Raw genomic sequence first — 18,286 nt, forward strand, 5'->3', positions numbered from 1 at the left:
TACAGAATATAAAAAGGGTCCTGTGTGTTCACACTTATGTTTTTGACTTGCGTTTTTTTTCTGATTTCAGCCAATTATAAGTTTCATCCCTATACCTCCTTTCCTCTTATTATTCTCATATCTTCCTCATTCTTACTCTCCCCTTTCACACATCTGGTTAGGTAGTTTCCTATGTAGTATCAGTAGCAACCCAGTTTTGTCCATCTGGTTTTTACAGTGGGGTGCTACAGGGAACCAGGTGTTATTCCCCAGATAGCTGTACTGCTTTACTGTTTAGTCCTACTTTTTCTTTGTACAGAATATAACATAATAAACCCACATTTTAACCCAGAAATATCACTTTGTATTTGCATCTTAACTGTCAGTAACGAACAGTTCTAAGGGGAATAAATTCCATCCATGAAATGGTAAAGTCTAGACTCTAGATCGATATTAGTGAGTTCCGTTACCTTGATATTGGTAGAGGTTGCCTATAAAATGTATTTTGTATGTTGAACCTTTTATTAGTCTGAGTATGGGCCTATGTCATTGGTCTCTTGGAAACTGTAGAGTAGTAGTAAGCCAAGGTACCAAATTAGAGTATGTTGCAAAAGAACATATTTTCCTTTAAAAATATCATTTGCTTTTATTCCTTAATTATAATCAAAATCATGCATACAGCAATATATAAGTTGAATTATTATGGAATATGATACATCAGTAGTTCATTTTACTAAATTATATTTTTTTTTCAAAGCAGCAAATAACCACTTTTATTTCCTCCCACTTCAATCTCCCCCCTCCACCAATTGAGAACAAATAATAAACAAAATAATAATTAAAAAACCTATTACAAACATAGTCAAGCAAAAGCCATGTCTCAAAAAAAAAAGCATGTCTCACATTTCACTCTGAGTCCTTCACTATCAGGAGGTAGGTAGCATAATTTCATCGTTAGTCCTCTGGGATTGTGGTCAGTTATTATGCTGATCAAAGTTCTTTAGTCCTTTAGTCTTTCAGAGTTGATTTTGGGTGTTCAAGTTAAAATCTTCCATTCTCCAAGTCTATGATATCCATGTTCTCTCGAGTATTTTACTAATTTTTTTAAAGTTTCATAGAAGAAAATCTTAGTTTAGTATGTTTGTCAGCTCTTTCTGTTGTTACTGCAGTGAAAGAAGAGAGAGATAGATAGTAGATAGATTGATACAATAGATGGATAAATATAATTTGATCTTTCACATGCAAAGACAATAACTTATTCTCATCTATTAAAGGACTGCTAAAATATAGTACTGTTTTCATTTCAAGGAGTTGTGTTTTCTAAAGTTACATATTTTTTTTATTTTTTCAAAGGAAAATTGCATGGCCCACACTTCCCTTCACAGCACACATTTAACAGGCAGCGCTGGCAAACCATATGTATAATCCTAAACTTTTTTTCCTGTTTTCGATTAGCATCTATGGGTCTTGCAGATATGATGTCACCTGGTGAGTCCAAATTGCCCGTGCCTCTCAAAACAGATGGTAAAGAAGAAGGCACTCCCCAGACTGAGAGCAAGTCAAAGGTATTTCCTTCCTCTGATGCACGTGTTGTTGGTTTGGCCGAGCAGGAGGCTGCCATGTTGTCCTTTCTTCTCTGGGTCTGGCCTACCCCTTTTTGTTTCCTTTTCTTTTCTTTCTCTCCTGCATGTTTTTTCCCATTCGTGTGCATCCTTATTTGTTTTCTACTTTTTTTTTCCCATGGTGTGGATCTGAAAGTTACTAGTTCTTATGGCATTTAACATGGGGGTGGAGGGAATAAGGAGCAAACCAGAGGAAGAAACATTTGGAAGTTTGGGGATGGGGGAAAGAAGGGGTCTTGCCTGGTTTTCCAACTTGCAGCCATTTTTCTCTGCCTTTAGTTTTATAGCTTCCTGTTTTGGCCGCCTCAGCAACAACAACATACTTAATATTTTGCTTTCCCACCTTATTTGACAAATAAGGTGAACAGCTTTTTTTTTCTTTCTTTCATAAGGGGAAACCCATGCTTAGCATTTTCATGTTAGCTTGACATAAGCATGGTGGCTTAGTGGACCTTATCCAAGCATCCAGCAAACTTACCAAGTTTTACTAATTTGAGAATGTTGTTTTAATACCTTTATATATTTATGTGTATGTGTCTTGTGTCTGTATATGTCTCTCTTTATATATATATATATATATATTATATACATATTATATATAAAAAATTGGTCAGTCTGTTTTACTGGATGTACTTTTTTGTTATTTTAAATAAAGTTTGCCCTGCCTTTGTCATATTTTTTTTTTTATTCCTCTACCACAGGATAGCTACAGCTCTCAGGGTATTTCTCAGCCCCCAACCCCAGGCAACCTGCCAGTCCCTTCCCCAATGTCCCCAAGCTCTGCTAGCATCTCCTCATTTCATGGAGATGAAAGTGATAGCATTAGCAGCCCAGGCTGGCCAAAGACTCCATCAAGCCCTGTAAGTGGCTCTGGTTTTTGTTTTGGTTTTTTGGGGATTTTTGGTAATTAATTCTATTTTAATGCTTGCTTGTTTGTTTGTTTTATTTTTTAAAATTTACAGTATTTATCCATGAAAGAATTATATTTATTATAATATATTGTTAATAAACGAATAAGTTTATGTGCATCCTAGAAGTTTGAATTCTGCTAGTTTTAAGTAGTTGTCATAAGGAGGCAAGCATTCTTTTCATGATTTCACTTCTGTACAAAGCATGCTAAATGTATTTATAAGGAGAACCATTTTTGTTACTGGGTCCAAACTCCTTCACACAAGTGACTTCATTCAATGTTCAGTTCATTGTGCACTTAGAAGAAGGTTTTTAAAATGAGGTGTTTCTTCCATTATAGGAGAACTAACAGCAGCCATGGTGTAAATTATAAGCTCGGCATCTGAACCAAGTCTTTTATGGGCAGTTCAGCCTCTGAAACATCTTATTTCCAAATTGCCTATCTGAAAATGCAAATATTACAATCTTGGGGCACAGTTTAGCATAATATCAGTTGGTGCATTGTTTCAATCCATTTGTCTGAAATGAACAAAAAGGCTGGGGAAAAGTTAATGCATGTGTATTTTTAGAATGCTACTTTTTAAATGAATAATGTTTATATACATTAGAATCTGGTTAGGTAGAAAAATTTGTATCCTGCACAGCAATGCAAATACCCTTGAAATTAAGCAGTGGTTGCCAGATAAAATACAAAGAACGTAAATGTTAATGTAAGTTTAAGGGAATTTTTTTTAATTTAGTTTAAATATTCATTTGGCCATAGGTGGGTCTAGGACTTGTTCTTCAATAGAAAAATTAATTTTGTGCCCTTTCTAAAAGAATAACAGTTCTGTTATAACACTTTATTTTATATTCATGTGAAGAATAAAAGGCACTAAAAAAAAACTTTAACATGCAATTACTCTATGAAGAAGTCTTAATTAATACCCTAATTTTTGTATGAAGAGCAAAGCTCAAGAAGAGCAACTTGGAGGTGATGAAGAGTCTTACAGTAGATCCTGGCAATCTAGTCAAAACTCAGAATGGAGGCTGCTATTAATTATCCCATTAACTGAATTAAACAGAGTTGAAGGTTAAAGGAGTTGATTGTTCCAGAAAATGTTTATAGAATTCACGTGAATTTTCAGTGTAACCACCATTTTCCTTTATAAGAGGAAGGAGATGGCCACATTCTTGGTCACCTTGTCCACAGAGTCATGTTTGGTTTCCCAAACAAGAGGGAAAATGGTCTTTAAACTTCCTAGGGAAAACTAATGAAGAGTGCACCTCCTTAATTTTGATGTCTTTGTGTTATTTGCTTTGAGTCTCAGAAGGCACTAACATTGTGTTGTGTATTTCCTATCTTACATATATTCATATATATATAGATAGAAATAATGATGTATATATCTATAACTATATTAGAATCAATAAAACTAACTTTCAAATGAAATTTATGCTTTTTAAGAAATTGACCCAACATATAAAATCAAAAAATACAAGATAATTGCCTTATAGACCAAACAACTAATAGAATATGCATAGATAGATCTATGTATTCAATATTAACCAATTCTCCCTAAATAATAAATGTAATGTACTATTACTGAATATTTATAGTATTCTTGTATAATGAAAATAAATTAAGAACACACAATTTTATCCTGAAGTCTAAGAATACTAAACAATTGCTTGATCCTGTATTTATAGAGTGCTTTCTTTTTATTTTTTTCAAAGCACATTTACCTATTATTTACATCCATGCCACAAATTATCAGTTTATAAAACTTTGGCCCTAGTGGTAGATAAAAAAACCCGAGAAGCAATGCTCATAGTGAAAACAAGTGAGAGAGTACTGTGAACTCACAAAATGACACTGTTTTGAATGAGATGTTAATTTAAAAAGAGTACCAAAGTAGATTATAAATGAAATGCACAGAATTTTCTTTATTATCAAATAATTGCAAATATATGCAGTTCATTAGTTTTTCAGCTGCAGAGTTTGACCAGCATCTCTTGTCTCCAATACCTCTTAATCTAAATGAAAGACTGAAAATGTAACAAGTGTCAAAATGTTTAATGCAATATTACATAATTAATCAGATTCTAAACATGAAAGTTTTACATACATGCATACACACAAATACATGCACACACACCAAAAACCAAATAATCTAATTTGCTCTCCCCAGCCTAGAAGATATAATATATTTTATTTATGACACAATTCAGATCCTAGCACCAAAAAGGTCTATGTTGAACCTGGTAAATTATGACTTGGATTTGCTCTGTGCTTCCCCAAACTGATGTTTTTGTAATGGTATGTGTTTTTTTAGTATGCTGAATCCTTAATTAGTGTAGTTACTAGTCAGTTAAATAAGCAGATTTAGAGGTGTCAACAGATGCATTATAGCTATTTACAGAATATTATCTCTTTATAGGCTTCAGCCATTCATGTTATCTGAGCAACATCCTCTTTCAAATAGACACACTGATAAATTAAGACCAAATATTTTTAATTCTATTTTCAGCTGTACTTCAGTAAGCATCATTTCACATAGATTTTCAGCCTAAACTAAATAATTTAGAATACAAAAATATTTTTATAATGGTACCATGGAAGTACTTTGCAAGAATTAAAATTTTTTTAAAAAAGCCATAGCATTTGCCTAATGGAAATCTACATCTTTGTGGCAAATTTCTGTTTCATAAGGAAAAAACATTTTATTTCCACAAGGTTTACATGGCAAGCCTTGTGTAAGGGATAAAGAAGAGCCAAGCTTAAAACTTAAAGCTTCAGAATTTCTTGTCTTATATTCAATGACCTGAGCCTTTTATTTCAGAATCATACTTTATCCATAGAATTAGATGTTACATACTTTGTTTATCATTGCCTTAAAAATATCACACCCCCTAGTTGGACATTAGAGGAGCTAAGTCCTAAATTTAATAGTATACTATGGAAAATATATGATATATATATATATATATATATATATATATATATGTATATATATATGTTAGTAAGGCTGTTTGGATGGCCCATAGCTCAACACTTTTAGTTCATTGCTTTCCTAATGCTTTATCAAGATTTTGAAAACATAGACTCTCAGTTGGAATGATCCAAAACAGAAGTCAAACACAAGGAAATTTTTCTATTTCAGTTTGACATTACTGATCTAGAATTCTCAAAATCAATTTCTTTTCTGGAGTGATACTGGATTATTATCACGAATTTACCTTTTTAAATATACCTTTAGATAAATAGTATGGAAAGGTATATAGAAATCTGTGTTCTCTCTTATACTTACACCAACATATAACAGGGACCTAAAAAAATTTTGAGGGTATGGAAGGTAGGTACCATTCTCCAAAGTAGAAAAGAAAAAAGGGCAGGTAACACATATAACTAAAGTTTTCCAACTAAAATAGTTGTGCATCCCTGAAGTTTAAATTCAGTTGCATTTTCACTCCCAATGACAAATTTTAAGAGCAAGATTGTTTTATTTCAATTGACCTATAATGCAACCCACATTTTTTCTATACTTCTAACAATTTAGCACCTTTTTATTAAATGACTTTTTCTGCTTAAACATTTATAATTCTACTGATTGAGCAATTAAAAAAAAACCTCCTTAATTGGTTAATAAGTTAATTAGAGATGAAAAGCATCCTCTTTTATTAGAAGTTTAATTTCCTATTTGGCAACATACTTGGATTCCTGTGACAAAGCCCACCTTTCACTGAGGTGTGTTCATCCCAAAGTATCGCCTAACTTTAGACTTTTGTTTTTTTAAAGAGAAATGACAATATATTCCTAAATTCCAATAAAATGTTTAACAATCTGAAAGACAGTGGAGCTGTGTTAGCTAGTGTTTATTTTAAAACAGTGACTGTTAAAAAGTTACATTTTAAATCTTCTGTTGTTACACTTGGATAACAATTCAAAAGAACTTGTGTATTAGCTATCTGAACTAGCAGGCCAGATACCAGGGTCTTAATTGCACCAACACAAAAAAAGTCAATCATTTTCCTTGTGTAGATTGTGTAGTCCATTTGTGCAGACTCAGATTGACCCAAAATGCCCTTTTGACATTTTACTTTCAAAATTGGATAGCATAGAATACCAACTATCATTGGTACGAATTAGATATTTGAAGAGAGTAGAAATGCCTCACTCTAATAATAATGAAACCATTCAGTCTTCATTTTAATGTGATCTTCTATATGTGCAATTGCTAAAGCATGATATTTTTAGGGAAAAAATGTTTTTAAATCTAAGAGAAAATGATTATTAGCAAAATAGTCCAATAACAATGCACATTTATAAAGATCTTGAGGTTTACAAAGTATTTTCCTCATGACAAACCTGTAAGATAGATGGCACAAGCAATATTGCCCTCAAATAGAGGAAATAAGAAAAGCCTGTAGTAAGCAGTAAGTCTTGTGGTTCTCAGAACCAAATCTTTGTCAAATTTCTCAACTAAATTTCCAGATTGCATATCCAGTTTTTCAAAGAAAACTATATATTGGCTTTATTTTCCCCCCCTCTGCTAATACAAAGACATCCCTACAACCAGAGTTTACTCATTCTCATCTTGACAATGGTCAGCAGTGGGAATATCAAAAAAAGACAAAAGACAGTTCCTATTATAAGCAGCTCACAATAATGGGGGAAGACAAACATGAAAACAATTTTGTGCAGACAAGATATAGATAGATAATTTATAGTTAACAGAGGAAATTAAACATTAAATGTCTTAGAAAGAGAAGATGGGATAAGATAAAAAAAAATTATCCTAGTCCTATCCTATCACCCCATTGAGTGAAGTAATGCTATTTTGGTTGAGAGGAAGAAAAAGAGAACCCAAAAGTTTGTTTTATTTGGAGTAAATCACAAATTTGAATTGATAGGAAGGAAATTTTTTTTCCATTTATTCAAAAAATGACATGAAGCATTATCAAAAACTTGCCTTCTGGGATTCAACGCTTTTGTCTCAATGAGATAAAATTATTCATTTCTTTAAAAAGGGGAGTTTGGGCCCTTTAAATCAAATAAATTCTTAAGAGAATGTACTGTTTGTGCCTGAACTAGTAGCCTTCATTCCTAACTGTTGTGTGATAGCAGTAGTTTGTTTTATATCTTCTTCTTCTTCTTTATGTTGTGAGTTCCTTACTTTTCTCTTACTCTTCCCTTTTCCCTCCTCCTGCTTTCACCCCACCTCCAATTGCACTCTCTGTGCTTTAGAAATCAAGTTCGTCTACAACTACTGGGGAGAAGATCACAAGAGTGTATGAGCTGGGGAACGAGCCCGAGCGCAAGCTGTGGGTGGACAGATACCTGACCTTCATGGAAGAGCGAGGCTCACCTGTGGCCAGTCTGCCAGCAGTGGGCAAAAAGCCCCTGGACCTGTTCAGACTCTATGTCTGCGTCAAAGAGATTGGAGGCTTGGCACAGGTAAGGAGAGATTAAAGTACTGAGTTTTAGATTTACACTCTCAGCTTTTGTGTCCCCTGTAATTTTATCAAATCAATTGACATTGAGCTAGAAGGGATGAAGGCTATTGGATGACAGGATCCAAATATTTCAACAGGCTTAGCTTAATGGATGGCCCCTTTTAAAAAAAAGATAACATTTAACTATATAGTCTTTCAATTGAATTAAAACAATTCAGCTTCACAAGTCTAAGGATGGGCTAGAGATTTTGTTCAAAAACAAACTGGGTTTCTTTGTGCATGACAATTTTACTAAATTCACAATATCCAAGGAAACCAAAAAAAAAAAATAAATACCATTTTAACTATATCGAGAGTCATGATATCAAAAGAGAGATTTGATGACTAGTCAGGCAGAGTACTCTGGTCATGCATGTCCAAAGGAGAGAGACCATGCCCTCTGGGAACCTCAGAAATGACTTGAAATTAGCCTAATTCATCATATGGAATATCAAGACTTTTTCTTTTTATATAGAACAAAATGGGGGGAACCCAGCAGATAGAAGACAGATGCCAATTCATTTTCAAACTTTCTAACCATTAGAGCCAGCTATCCAGGAGTTTCTAGTGAGAAATTGAGTTTCTCCAAAGTGAGAGCGTTTCAAGTAAAATTCAGCCAACCACTTTTTAGATTATAGAGGGGCCTACTATACAGATTTATACCGAATTTAGACTAGATGGTCTTCTCAGCCTCTTAATTCTGAGATTCTATGATTTTCCAATTGCTTCATTGTTCATCTATATTAAAAAAAGAACCCAAAACAAAATATCTCAAGTGTCAATGCAAATGGTAAATTATAAAGTACCCTAAAGAGTTTTGGGATACCTTATGTATGACTCATATAGCTAATTTGCAAAGACATGAAATGGGAATGAGCATGACCTTTTTGAGAGGATGCTGACCCAACTAAAGAGAAATGTTAGTTTTAGTGGGGTTTTTTAGCATTTTCATTTATTTGTTTTTTTCCAACTATATGCAACAGTGATTTTTACCAATCATTTTTTTTTTTTTTGCAAGGTTTTTGAGTTCTACATTTTTCTCTCTCCCTTCCCTCCCCACTTTCCCAGTAGAAAACAATCTGATATAGGCTCTATATTTATAACTATGATCATGGCATTTTTATAGAAAGGTGAGACCAACCTATCCATTGAAGAATGTTTGAAGAATACATTGCAGAAAAAGGACAAGCTAGTTTTTATGCAGCTATTTAAGGCAGGCCAAAGGAGTTTAAATCTGATAAAATAAGAAAGGTAGAATGACTAAAGATTTTTAATGAGATGTTATTCAGATTGGTTCACTTGTTTCTAACTCTTCATAACCCACTTCGGATTTTCTTGGCAAAGATGTAGAAGTAGTTTGCCATTTCCTTCTCCGTTTCATTTTAGAGATGAGGAAAGTGATTTACCCAGGGTCACATAGCTAATTAAGTGTCAGCAACCAGATTTGAACTCAGAAAAAGGAGTTTTCTGACTCCAGGACTCTATCCACTAGGCCATCTAGCTGCCCTTCCCCCCCTTTTTTAAATCAATATAATGATCAATCTGACAACACTGAAGTGAATATTGATTCAAGGGAACCTGAGGTCATAAATGGTAGTTTTTAAAGTATTATAGTAATCTAGGCAAATGAAGAGGAATAGATGTGTGTAAAATGCATCTTGAAGGAGGAATTAATTGGTACACCTTGGTAACTACTAGATGTAAGGCATGAATAAGGGGCATCTATCAAAACTAATACCTCTACTTGGATCCTACTAATATGATTTATACTATTGATAGAAACAAAAATAGAAGAAATTTTATTTATTTTCTTAGAAAAAATATTTTTTAAGAGAGAGATCCTTGAAGTACCATTACATGAAAGTTCTCTAGGTAAAGCCACCAGAGATCCAGCAGAGGCAAAATAAGGAAAATAAATATATGAAAGTTAAGATTGCAAGAACTCTGATTTTTTTTTTTGTCATTTATCTTTATGACTTTTAAATACTTAATTGCTTTCAAAATAACTTCTGGAATCAGTATTTGAACTGAGGAATATAGTATTTAAAGTTTTAAGAATCTTCAGGTCATTATCATTTAGGCGTAAGTGAAATGATGAGTTGCATTTTAGTCATGAAAGCTTAAATTAAAAAAAAAAATAACTTAAGGCCCTCTCAGGAACTTCTTTTCCTCTCTCCATTTCCCCACCTCGATTCTTAAGCTACATTCTCTTGAGATCTCTAAAGTACATCTATGGATTAGAGAAACAATAGGATATGTCCATAAATAAATGTAGAAATTCTTGGAACACCTCACCCCAGCCATTTCAACAGTGTCTGCAACCAGCTGAAATCTACAAAGGGGAGTCCTTGCTGGCTGAGCTAATGAGGCTTATTTGAATGTAGCTGGATGGCACAGTGGTGGAGAGCTGGGCTGGCACTGCCCTCCTCCTGGCATGATCCCTACCTAGTGGGCCATCGGATATGGTTGGGAGCAGGTGCTGCATATTTATCAGTTCACAGCTTTGCATTTCAGGGTGTCCCAAGCAGCGTTCTGTTTACCATTTCTGAGGCAATCCACAGGCCTGCTGTTTGTAGCCTTGTTTTAAATGCCAAAATACTGGCCATTTAGACATTGAGCATTTCTGTGAGCATTATGTGGTTTGTTCATTATGCGCCACTTAGAGCTAAGTAAATGGGTATAAAGAGCTTTGTGTCAAGGTTTGGATCCTAAAATTTAATATTTTATGAAAAACTGTTTCCTTAACCCTTTAAACACTAGTGGGGATAACAGGTATATCAAAAGGCCAGATAGTATCCAAGTTATCTGCAAATCCTCATGTTTTATTTATTCATTTGAATAACCTTTCATAACTCTGTTCCCTGGAGGTAGCTAAAAGGTTAAAATATTATCTGAATTTTTTTTAATCATGCTTTTCCTTACAATTATATTTCACTTTGGCCTAAATTTAAAAGGAGAAGCACACTGTTCCTTGGTTCCACATGATGAGGGGTAGAGCAGCAATTGCCTTCACAAGCATAAATTGTGCCCACCAACCACAGTTCAGCTGGCAGTTTTAATAGAACCCCAACTCAGGGTATTAAATGATGTCACTGGGTCTTAAAGTGACAGTAATTTAGTAAAGGGGCCCAATTTCTGTTGTATCTTGTCTTTGGTAAAGGCATTGATCAATCTCCCAAGAAAGCCTCGAGTGGGAGGACTTGAGCCAGGTATTATAGGCTCATCCTGGCAGCTCATGGCTGGCTATTTGGGAGGAAACACTGGTTTTTCATATCAATGTTCAAACGCTTAAATTGCAGAATAGTGCTGCTGTTATTGCTTTTTTAAATTAGTTTTTAGAACTTTTTTTTTTAATTAGAAGAGGGCGGGGGTGTGAGTGAGAGCATACATTTGTTCAGAGATAAATTACTTGCTAGGAGCGGCACAAGCCCTGGTTGAGTGCAGAGCATTAGAAGAAGCACCAGGCAGAAGACTCAACAAGCAAAGCTTTTTATGTAGCTATCAGCAGGTTCCTTAATGGTTTTATAACTGTAAATGCTGTCTATGCACTACTGAGTAGGAGTAATGAGCATTAGTTAAAAGAGGCAAATAAAAAAAAAGTAAACCAAGACATTAAGTGCTTTTTTTGGGGGGGGGGGGGTCTCCTGGCTCTAAACAAGCCATTTTGCTGCAAACCAATAATCTCGCCATTTATTTTGCCTAGGTTAATAAAAACAAAAAGTGGCGTGAGCTGGCCACCAACCTGAACGTGGGTACTTCTAGCAGTGCAGCCAGCTCCCTGAAAAAGCAGTATATTCAGTACCTGTTTGCCTTTGAGTGTAAGATTGAAAGAGGGGAGGAGCCCCCTCCCGAAGTCTTCAGCACTGGAGATACTAAGAAGCAAGCTAAGATTCAACCGCCATCTCCTGGTAAGTCGAAGAACTGCTGTTATTTGGATAGGAATAAAGATACAGCAAGTAGAGTTGAGGGCCACCACTAAATCCATAATGAAGCACCCAGAACGTATTAGTTGCCATAACTCGCCCCCACCAAAAAAAAAAAAGACATGCTCTCTACCTTTGGCAAGTGTGTATTACAATAAACAAGATGAAAAAATGAAGTGAATACATTGTCTCATAGTTTTTATCAGTTGTGATTCAGGGGTAGTATACTTAGATTTTAGGAATATGATTTTTTTTTTGGTTTATTTTGTTTTTAGTTTCATCTTAATCTTGAGGAAATAATAGCAGAGAGGCCAAACACACACCTGGAATTATTATCTGATGCCCACTAATCCCATTCAGATTAAAATGTTAATGAGAAATTTTTAACCAAAAAAACCCCAAAGTACAGTGAAACATAGATGAGGTTTGACAGATTGTTTTCTTAGCCAATATACTGTTTTCATGGATCTTTATATAGGGATTTAGTGCCTCCTCACCTCCCTCCTATATGAATTTGAAAAGAGGCTAAGAATTTTTAATCTGGGAGTAGTTCACAGTTTAATGCCATATACTTTGGAGTTTCAGTTTAATAAATTCTGTGACTCTTATTCCTTCACTCCCTACCCTCATTTTTTGGAGTATTCCCTCAAAATTTCTCTGTAAAATAAGTGATGGCATCTTGGTTCTCATAGGCTCACTTAAAGATCTCATTAACTTGCTTTAATATTTTTCTCTTTTGGATCACCTGTAGAATTTCAGTATCTGGGAAATTAAATCACAAGGTTGTGATGAAGAAGTCTGCTGACACTTTCATTGTCTTCCTTGGCAAACTGAAAAAGTGGACCCAGACTGATGGTCCCAAACTCATCAGTGCAACATTTCATTTTTTAAAGCATAGCAAAGAAGCAATTTTAAAGAATTTAGTGCACTGCCCTGGAAATGCCATAAAATCATTTTATTGTTTTTGTGATTGGTCTGGTTTGGTTTGGGTTTTACACAGCATAATCATTGACCTGAGTTTCAGGCATTCTGGGTATCATTCCTAATTCTGCCAGTAAATTTGGCCTGGCCATCTCATCTGACTTGGGCCTCAGTTTTCTCATTTGCAAAATAGGCATAATGACACTTGTCACTTCCCTTAAGTTAAAAGATTTCATCAGTGTATTGCCTATGATCAAAGTAAAGTCATTTGAGATCCTTAGAAGAGAGGCACTACAATAATAGAAGTTGACACTCACATACTTGTAACTTGTAGTGGTAGTGTCATTTTTAGATACTTCCATCTTTTCATTAGTACTTTGTGATCTGTTGTCTTTTGCTGTCCCAGGTTTTGACAAATGACATTAAGGAAGCATCTTCTAATTGGTGCGTAATGTTAGAAAATTTCTTTAAAAGAGACATTTTAAAACTATAAACCAAGACATTAAGTGGGGGGGGGGTCCCCTTTTGGCTTTAACAAACCACTTGCAGCAAACCAATAATCTTTCCATTTGTTTTGCCTGGGGTAATAAAAACAAGAGGTTGGCTGCCAATCTAACATGACCTTAATACAAGTTTTTAAACTGTCTCAGACAGAATATCTTAACATTTTTCACAATTTCTGGCCATTAAGAATTTTATTGGTGCCAACTCCAATGTGGGAGTCACTCCTAAATTTTTTCCCCATACCCTCTCTTCCCTGGCCAATTCTAAACAATCCCTAGTCTCAAAGGATTTCATTGATATTGGGCTGTTCCATTTTTGAAGACGTAGCCCACTGTCTGAAATACTTTTCTAATATATCTTCTTATGCATTGCAACTTTTAAACATTACTTTAGGCAGCCATTTTAAAAAAAAAGAGTGAAAAGAGAAAAGTAATCATCTGGTGAAAAGGCAATTAGTTATTTTTAAACAAACAGTTGTTATGGCTGCCATTTTGACAACTAAAGTTAATAGCTTGGGTAGGACCACAAGAGATCTTGAGGACCACTCTTGATTTGGAGTAACAATATGTTGGATTTTAAGAACAGACCCTGAGAAAATGTAGATCATCCTCTCACCCACCCCCGACCCCAGAATTTCTGACTCTTTATTCATCATGTAACACCTTAAAAACTACAAAATCTAATTTAAAATTTTCCACAACATTACATTCAGTTCACAGAGTAAAACAAGCTGCCTATGAACAGCCCTGAAACTATTTTTTCCAAAATAAAAACCCAGCAGGACATAGGGACCAAAGTGGGGATGTCTGCAAAGATCTAAAGGTTTGTTTTATTTGCCAGGAAAGAACTTGTGTCAGTGAATGGTCTGCACTTGTGTATGGAGAATGGCTTTCCCAGTGTGCATCAGCTTTAGTACAAGAAATCCCGCTGAGGTATAGATGCTTCAGAAAGTATAGGGCCGGTTCCCTTAACAGTCAGCCCTTTCTCTTTTCCCTTTTTTTTTTTAAACTGCAGTTTATGGCAACATTATCGTTTTAACGCCACAAAAGAGCTAGGATTGCAGGTGTACTTAAGATAATCCATCCCTTTTAGTCTTCTAAATGGAGCTGGAGCCCTCTGGAACAGGAAGGTAGACATAAAGGTTCCTGGTCTTAACCATTAAGTCGATACACATGAGGAAAAGCACCTTACATAATGCACAAGCAGGCTAAATGGATTGAGCTGGGAATTCTGCTTTCAAGAAACTGCTTGGACAGAACAAAGAGTACCAGCCCTATATGATGATGGTCTCATTAACAAATCATTGGGGGTTTTTTTTTCATTTATATGATTTTTTTTTAATCCCAGATAAGAAACCTGTTTTAGATGTTTTTAATAAATTTTTGAATGAATAAATGAATGAAATTTTAATTCAAGATGAGAGATCTAGACCATCATCTATCTCATCCAACTTTCTCATGCTAAGGAAGTTTCAAACCAAGAACCCCAGAGAGGTAGAAAATTCTTTACCCAAGGGACCACACAGTGAGCCAGTGAAGAAGCCTAGGACTTGAGCTCATGCCTCTGTTTTCTTTCTTTCCTTGGTCATTCATTGATCACTCTACTAATGAACTAATTACCATTCTGGGATTTGAGTTGTTTTCTGAACCCATTGACTTGGTCAGGATCTCCTATGTTAGAAAGATTTAATTTTCAGCTAAAGTAAAAGATGTGTTATCCAGTCTTTCCTTTTGGACTAAGTTTCCTGATTTTTTCCCCCCAATGCTAGAGCTGTTGTAGAGCTTCTTTCACCCTGGTTCATTTTGAGCGATAACCATGAGTTTTTCCCCCACGTTACTCATGCATTGTTATTAAATGAAAAAAAGTTTGTGGCAATGAACAAACTACCCTAAAACATTATTCTGGGTATACAGTTAATGGTCATTTCTGAAAGAATGCAGAAACCACCCCACCTCTGTTCTAAGTGTATTCCCAGCCTCTTCTGTGTTTACATTGAAGGGTGTTAAGCTGATCTAAAATTGAATTCTGTTAGCCACTGAAAACCCACAAAGTCAAAGTTGGCCCATCCCCATGCTTTTCGGACCCCAAAAGCAAAAGGCGTTAATGTGGCCACTGTTGAGCATCTGGGTGGGTTTTTCCCTACTGTGAGACTCGGATTACTGCTTTCAAATAAGGAGAATTAGTCGACAAGGATAACAAAGCCTAAGAAGGGCTTTAGGGGCATATGGTGGTGTCTTTATGATGCCAATGGGGATCTCATTATAATAAACGTAGAAAAGTTTTTGCTAAAGTTGTAATGAACAGAGAGCCAAGGACCGGCTCCTAAGGTTGCCTTGGTAGCATGAAGCCAGGCTTGGGGAGAAGGAGCCAGGGATGGGGTAAAGAAGCCAGTCATTCAATTAGTGAGTCTGTAACCAAAAACCCATCCATCTTTGCTGGCAGGTGGCTGCCTGGATTTCTATTATTAGCTGACAGGTGATGTCACAAAACCTGTCATGGATCCAACTAGGGAATCCTCAGTGGAAGATAAATGAGAAAAGGGTCTGGGTTATAAACAAAGATGGCCCCTGATTGACCTGCATTCACTGTAGACCTGTGACACACCAGGCTCTCCTTTCCTTTCCCCAGCCCCCTTTCCCCAACCCCAGTCAGAACTAGGGCACTGGGTTCATGCTGTGTAAATTATCTTCCCAGCGTGGAGTCTGGCTGTTCAGTCTGAAGTATGTGAATGTACTTAACCTTCAATAACCTTTCCATTGTTTACTTTAGAGTATACATTTGTAGCTTCTGGCAAAAGGTAGGGATATCCTAGAGAGCCTGCCAGCCTTCTCTATTAATGGAGTTTCAAGAGGTTGCATTCATTTTTTTTTCCCCTTTCCTGAAAGGGGAAAAGAGACCATAGAAGGAGAAGGGGGGGAAAAATACTGGCAAAGGGGAAGAATTTTTTTTCCCTTTTTTTATTAGCTGTAAATTTGAAGAGTTGTAAATAAGGGTCATTCTAAAATTACACAGCTTTGTAAAGCCATCTTTCCAAGGAGTTGTGGATGCTATTTGCTCCTAATGATTTAAAATGCAGGTTTCTTCTCTGCCACGTCTTAGAAGAAGGGTGATGGTGTTTCTGCTACTATTCTTCCATATTTTGGAAGGGTTCCCCATCTTTCTTGCATTGGCAATGGATTTCCCCACGCACACGTATACACACATTTTCATATTTGTTCCAAATTTTGATACCTCCCCAATAGTCATCCTTAAATAATAGATACAATGGAAAACTAGTCATTAAACTTTTTCCTCTCTTCATTGGCTGGAATCTTCCCACCTTATCTTTCTGTTCATAGAGGCACACAGTTGCTATGAAGAAATGAATAAACTTTGTTGGACCCTTCTCCCTCAATATCCCCACCCCACCCTCAAGTCTGTAGCTAGCTTTTGTCCTTGGATCAATAGACATAAATGTGTATGCTGCTGAAGATTTTTATCTAAAATAATGATTTCCTTTTTTAGCTCCTAACTCATTGGCTGACAATATGGTCTTACTTTGAGTTCCTTAAAGTCATTTTCCCCAAAAGTAAAATATAGAGCTCCATATTAAACAGAACCACATTGATGTATTTTTTTTGTGTTTTGTTTTTTTACTTTTTTAGTTGACCAGTCTGTATTTCCACTGGTTTCAGTTTGGGCAGAGGGGAATTAGTTGGAAAATTTTTCCAAGCTTGAGCTTGAGAAAGCAAGCTCAAGTCAGAGCCCTCGTTCCTATTATCATTTCAGTGTCTGGAGATTAAAAGCATTTTTTACCTCTTCATATACCATTCAAAAGTGGAATAACTAAGTTTGTAATGATGGCAAATCCTAGAGATTGTAAAGGTACTGATATGTCATTAGGCTTATTATAAAGTCATTTCACTACTTGTTTTTGTGGCTTTCTGCTCCATTGGATAATCTCTCTCCTTTTTTTTCTTGGTACAACCATCAGCTAATTCAGGATCTTTACAAGGTCCACAGACTCCACAGTCAACTGGTAGTAACTCCATGGCAGAGGTTCCAGGGGATCTAAAGCCACCCACACCAGCCTCCACGCCTCATGGACAGATAACCCCAATGCCAGGTGGCAGGTATGTGAAGATACACAAGACAAGTCCCCTTACTGTCTAAACTCTTGTTTAGAATGAAGCTATTCATAGCTTATTACTTACTTTCTGAGAATATCCTCCATAGAGAAACAGTTTGCATGGTATAACCCTGTAGAGACTTAGCAGGCCAGTAACTACAAAATTCACTCCTATAGGATTTTATATATGTAGTGATTATTATATATATGTATGTATTTTATGTGTGTATGTATATATATATGTGTGTGTGTGTGTGTATATTATAGTGAATATATTCACTCCTGAAGGATTTTACGTGTGTGTGTGTGTGTGTGTGTGTGTGTGTGTGTGTATAAAATTCAATTTATATTTAAAATTAAAATTCATTGCAGTGCTTTGTGGTGGTAATTCCTACTGAGTCATTGAAATTTCATTTCCTCCTCCTGTCTAGGAACAGCGCAGTCAGTGTGCATGACCCTTTCTCAGATGTGAGTGAGTCCTCATTCCCCAAAAGAAACTCCATGACCCCAAATGCACCATACCAGCAGGGCATGAACATTCCAGACATGATGGGAAGGATGCCTTACGAACCTAACAAGGACCCCTTTGGTGGAATGAGAAAAGGTAGAGATGTAATGTCACCTGCATTGGCACAGTCACCTCCTTTTTTTCTTCTGATCACACACACCATCACCAGGTCTCTCCAAAGGAAATATGTTAGATGTTTAAAATACGAACACATATATAATATACATATATGTATATGTTTATATACACATCTACATTACATACACATCTATATCATGGTTAAAATGTTTATATACACATCAGTATTATATTTATAATGTTTTATATACAAATCTAT

General features: G+C 35.6%; 1 protein-coding gene across 1 annotated transcript in view; it reads left to right on the forward strand.

The window, feature by feature from the left end:
* ARID1B (AT-rich interaction domain 1B) overlaps positions 1-18,286 on the forward strand; it is a 545,654-nt gene that overhangs the window by 505,619 nt on the left and 21,749 nt on the right. Inside the window, 6 exon segments of the mRNA XM_074190057.1 lie at positions 1,435-1,544; positions 2,303-2,461; positions 7,738-7,947; positions 11,689-11,893; positions 17,307-17,445; positions 17,873-18,045. Coding sequence (XP_074046158.1) covers positions 1,435-1,544; positions 2,303-2,461; positions 7,738-7,947; positions 11,689-11,893; positions 17,307-17,445; positions 17,873-18,045 — 996 coding nt within the window.

Source organism: Macrotis lagotis, chromosome 5, assembly GCF_037893015.1.
Source record: "Macrotis lagotis isolate mMagLag1 chromosome 5, bilby.v1.9.chrom.fasta, whole genome shotgun sequence".
NCBI classification, from domain to species: Eukaryota; Metazoa; Chordata; class Mammalia; order Peramelemorphia; family Peramelidae; genus Macrotis; species Macrotis lagotis.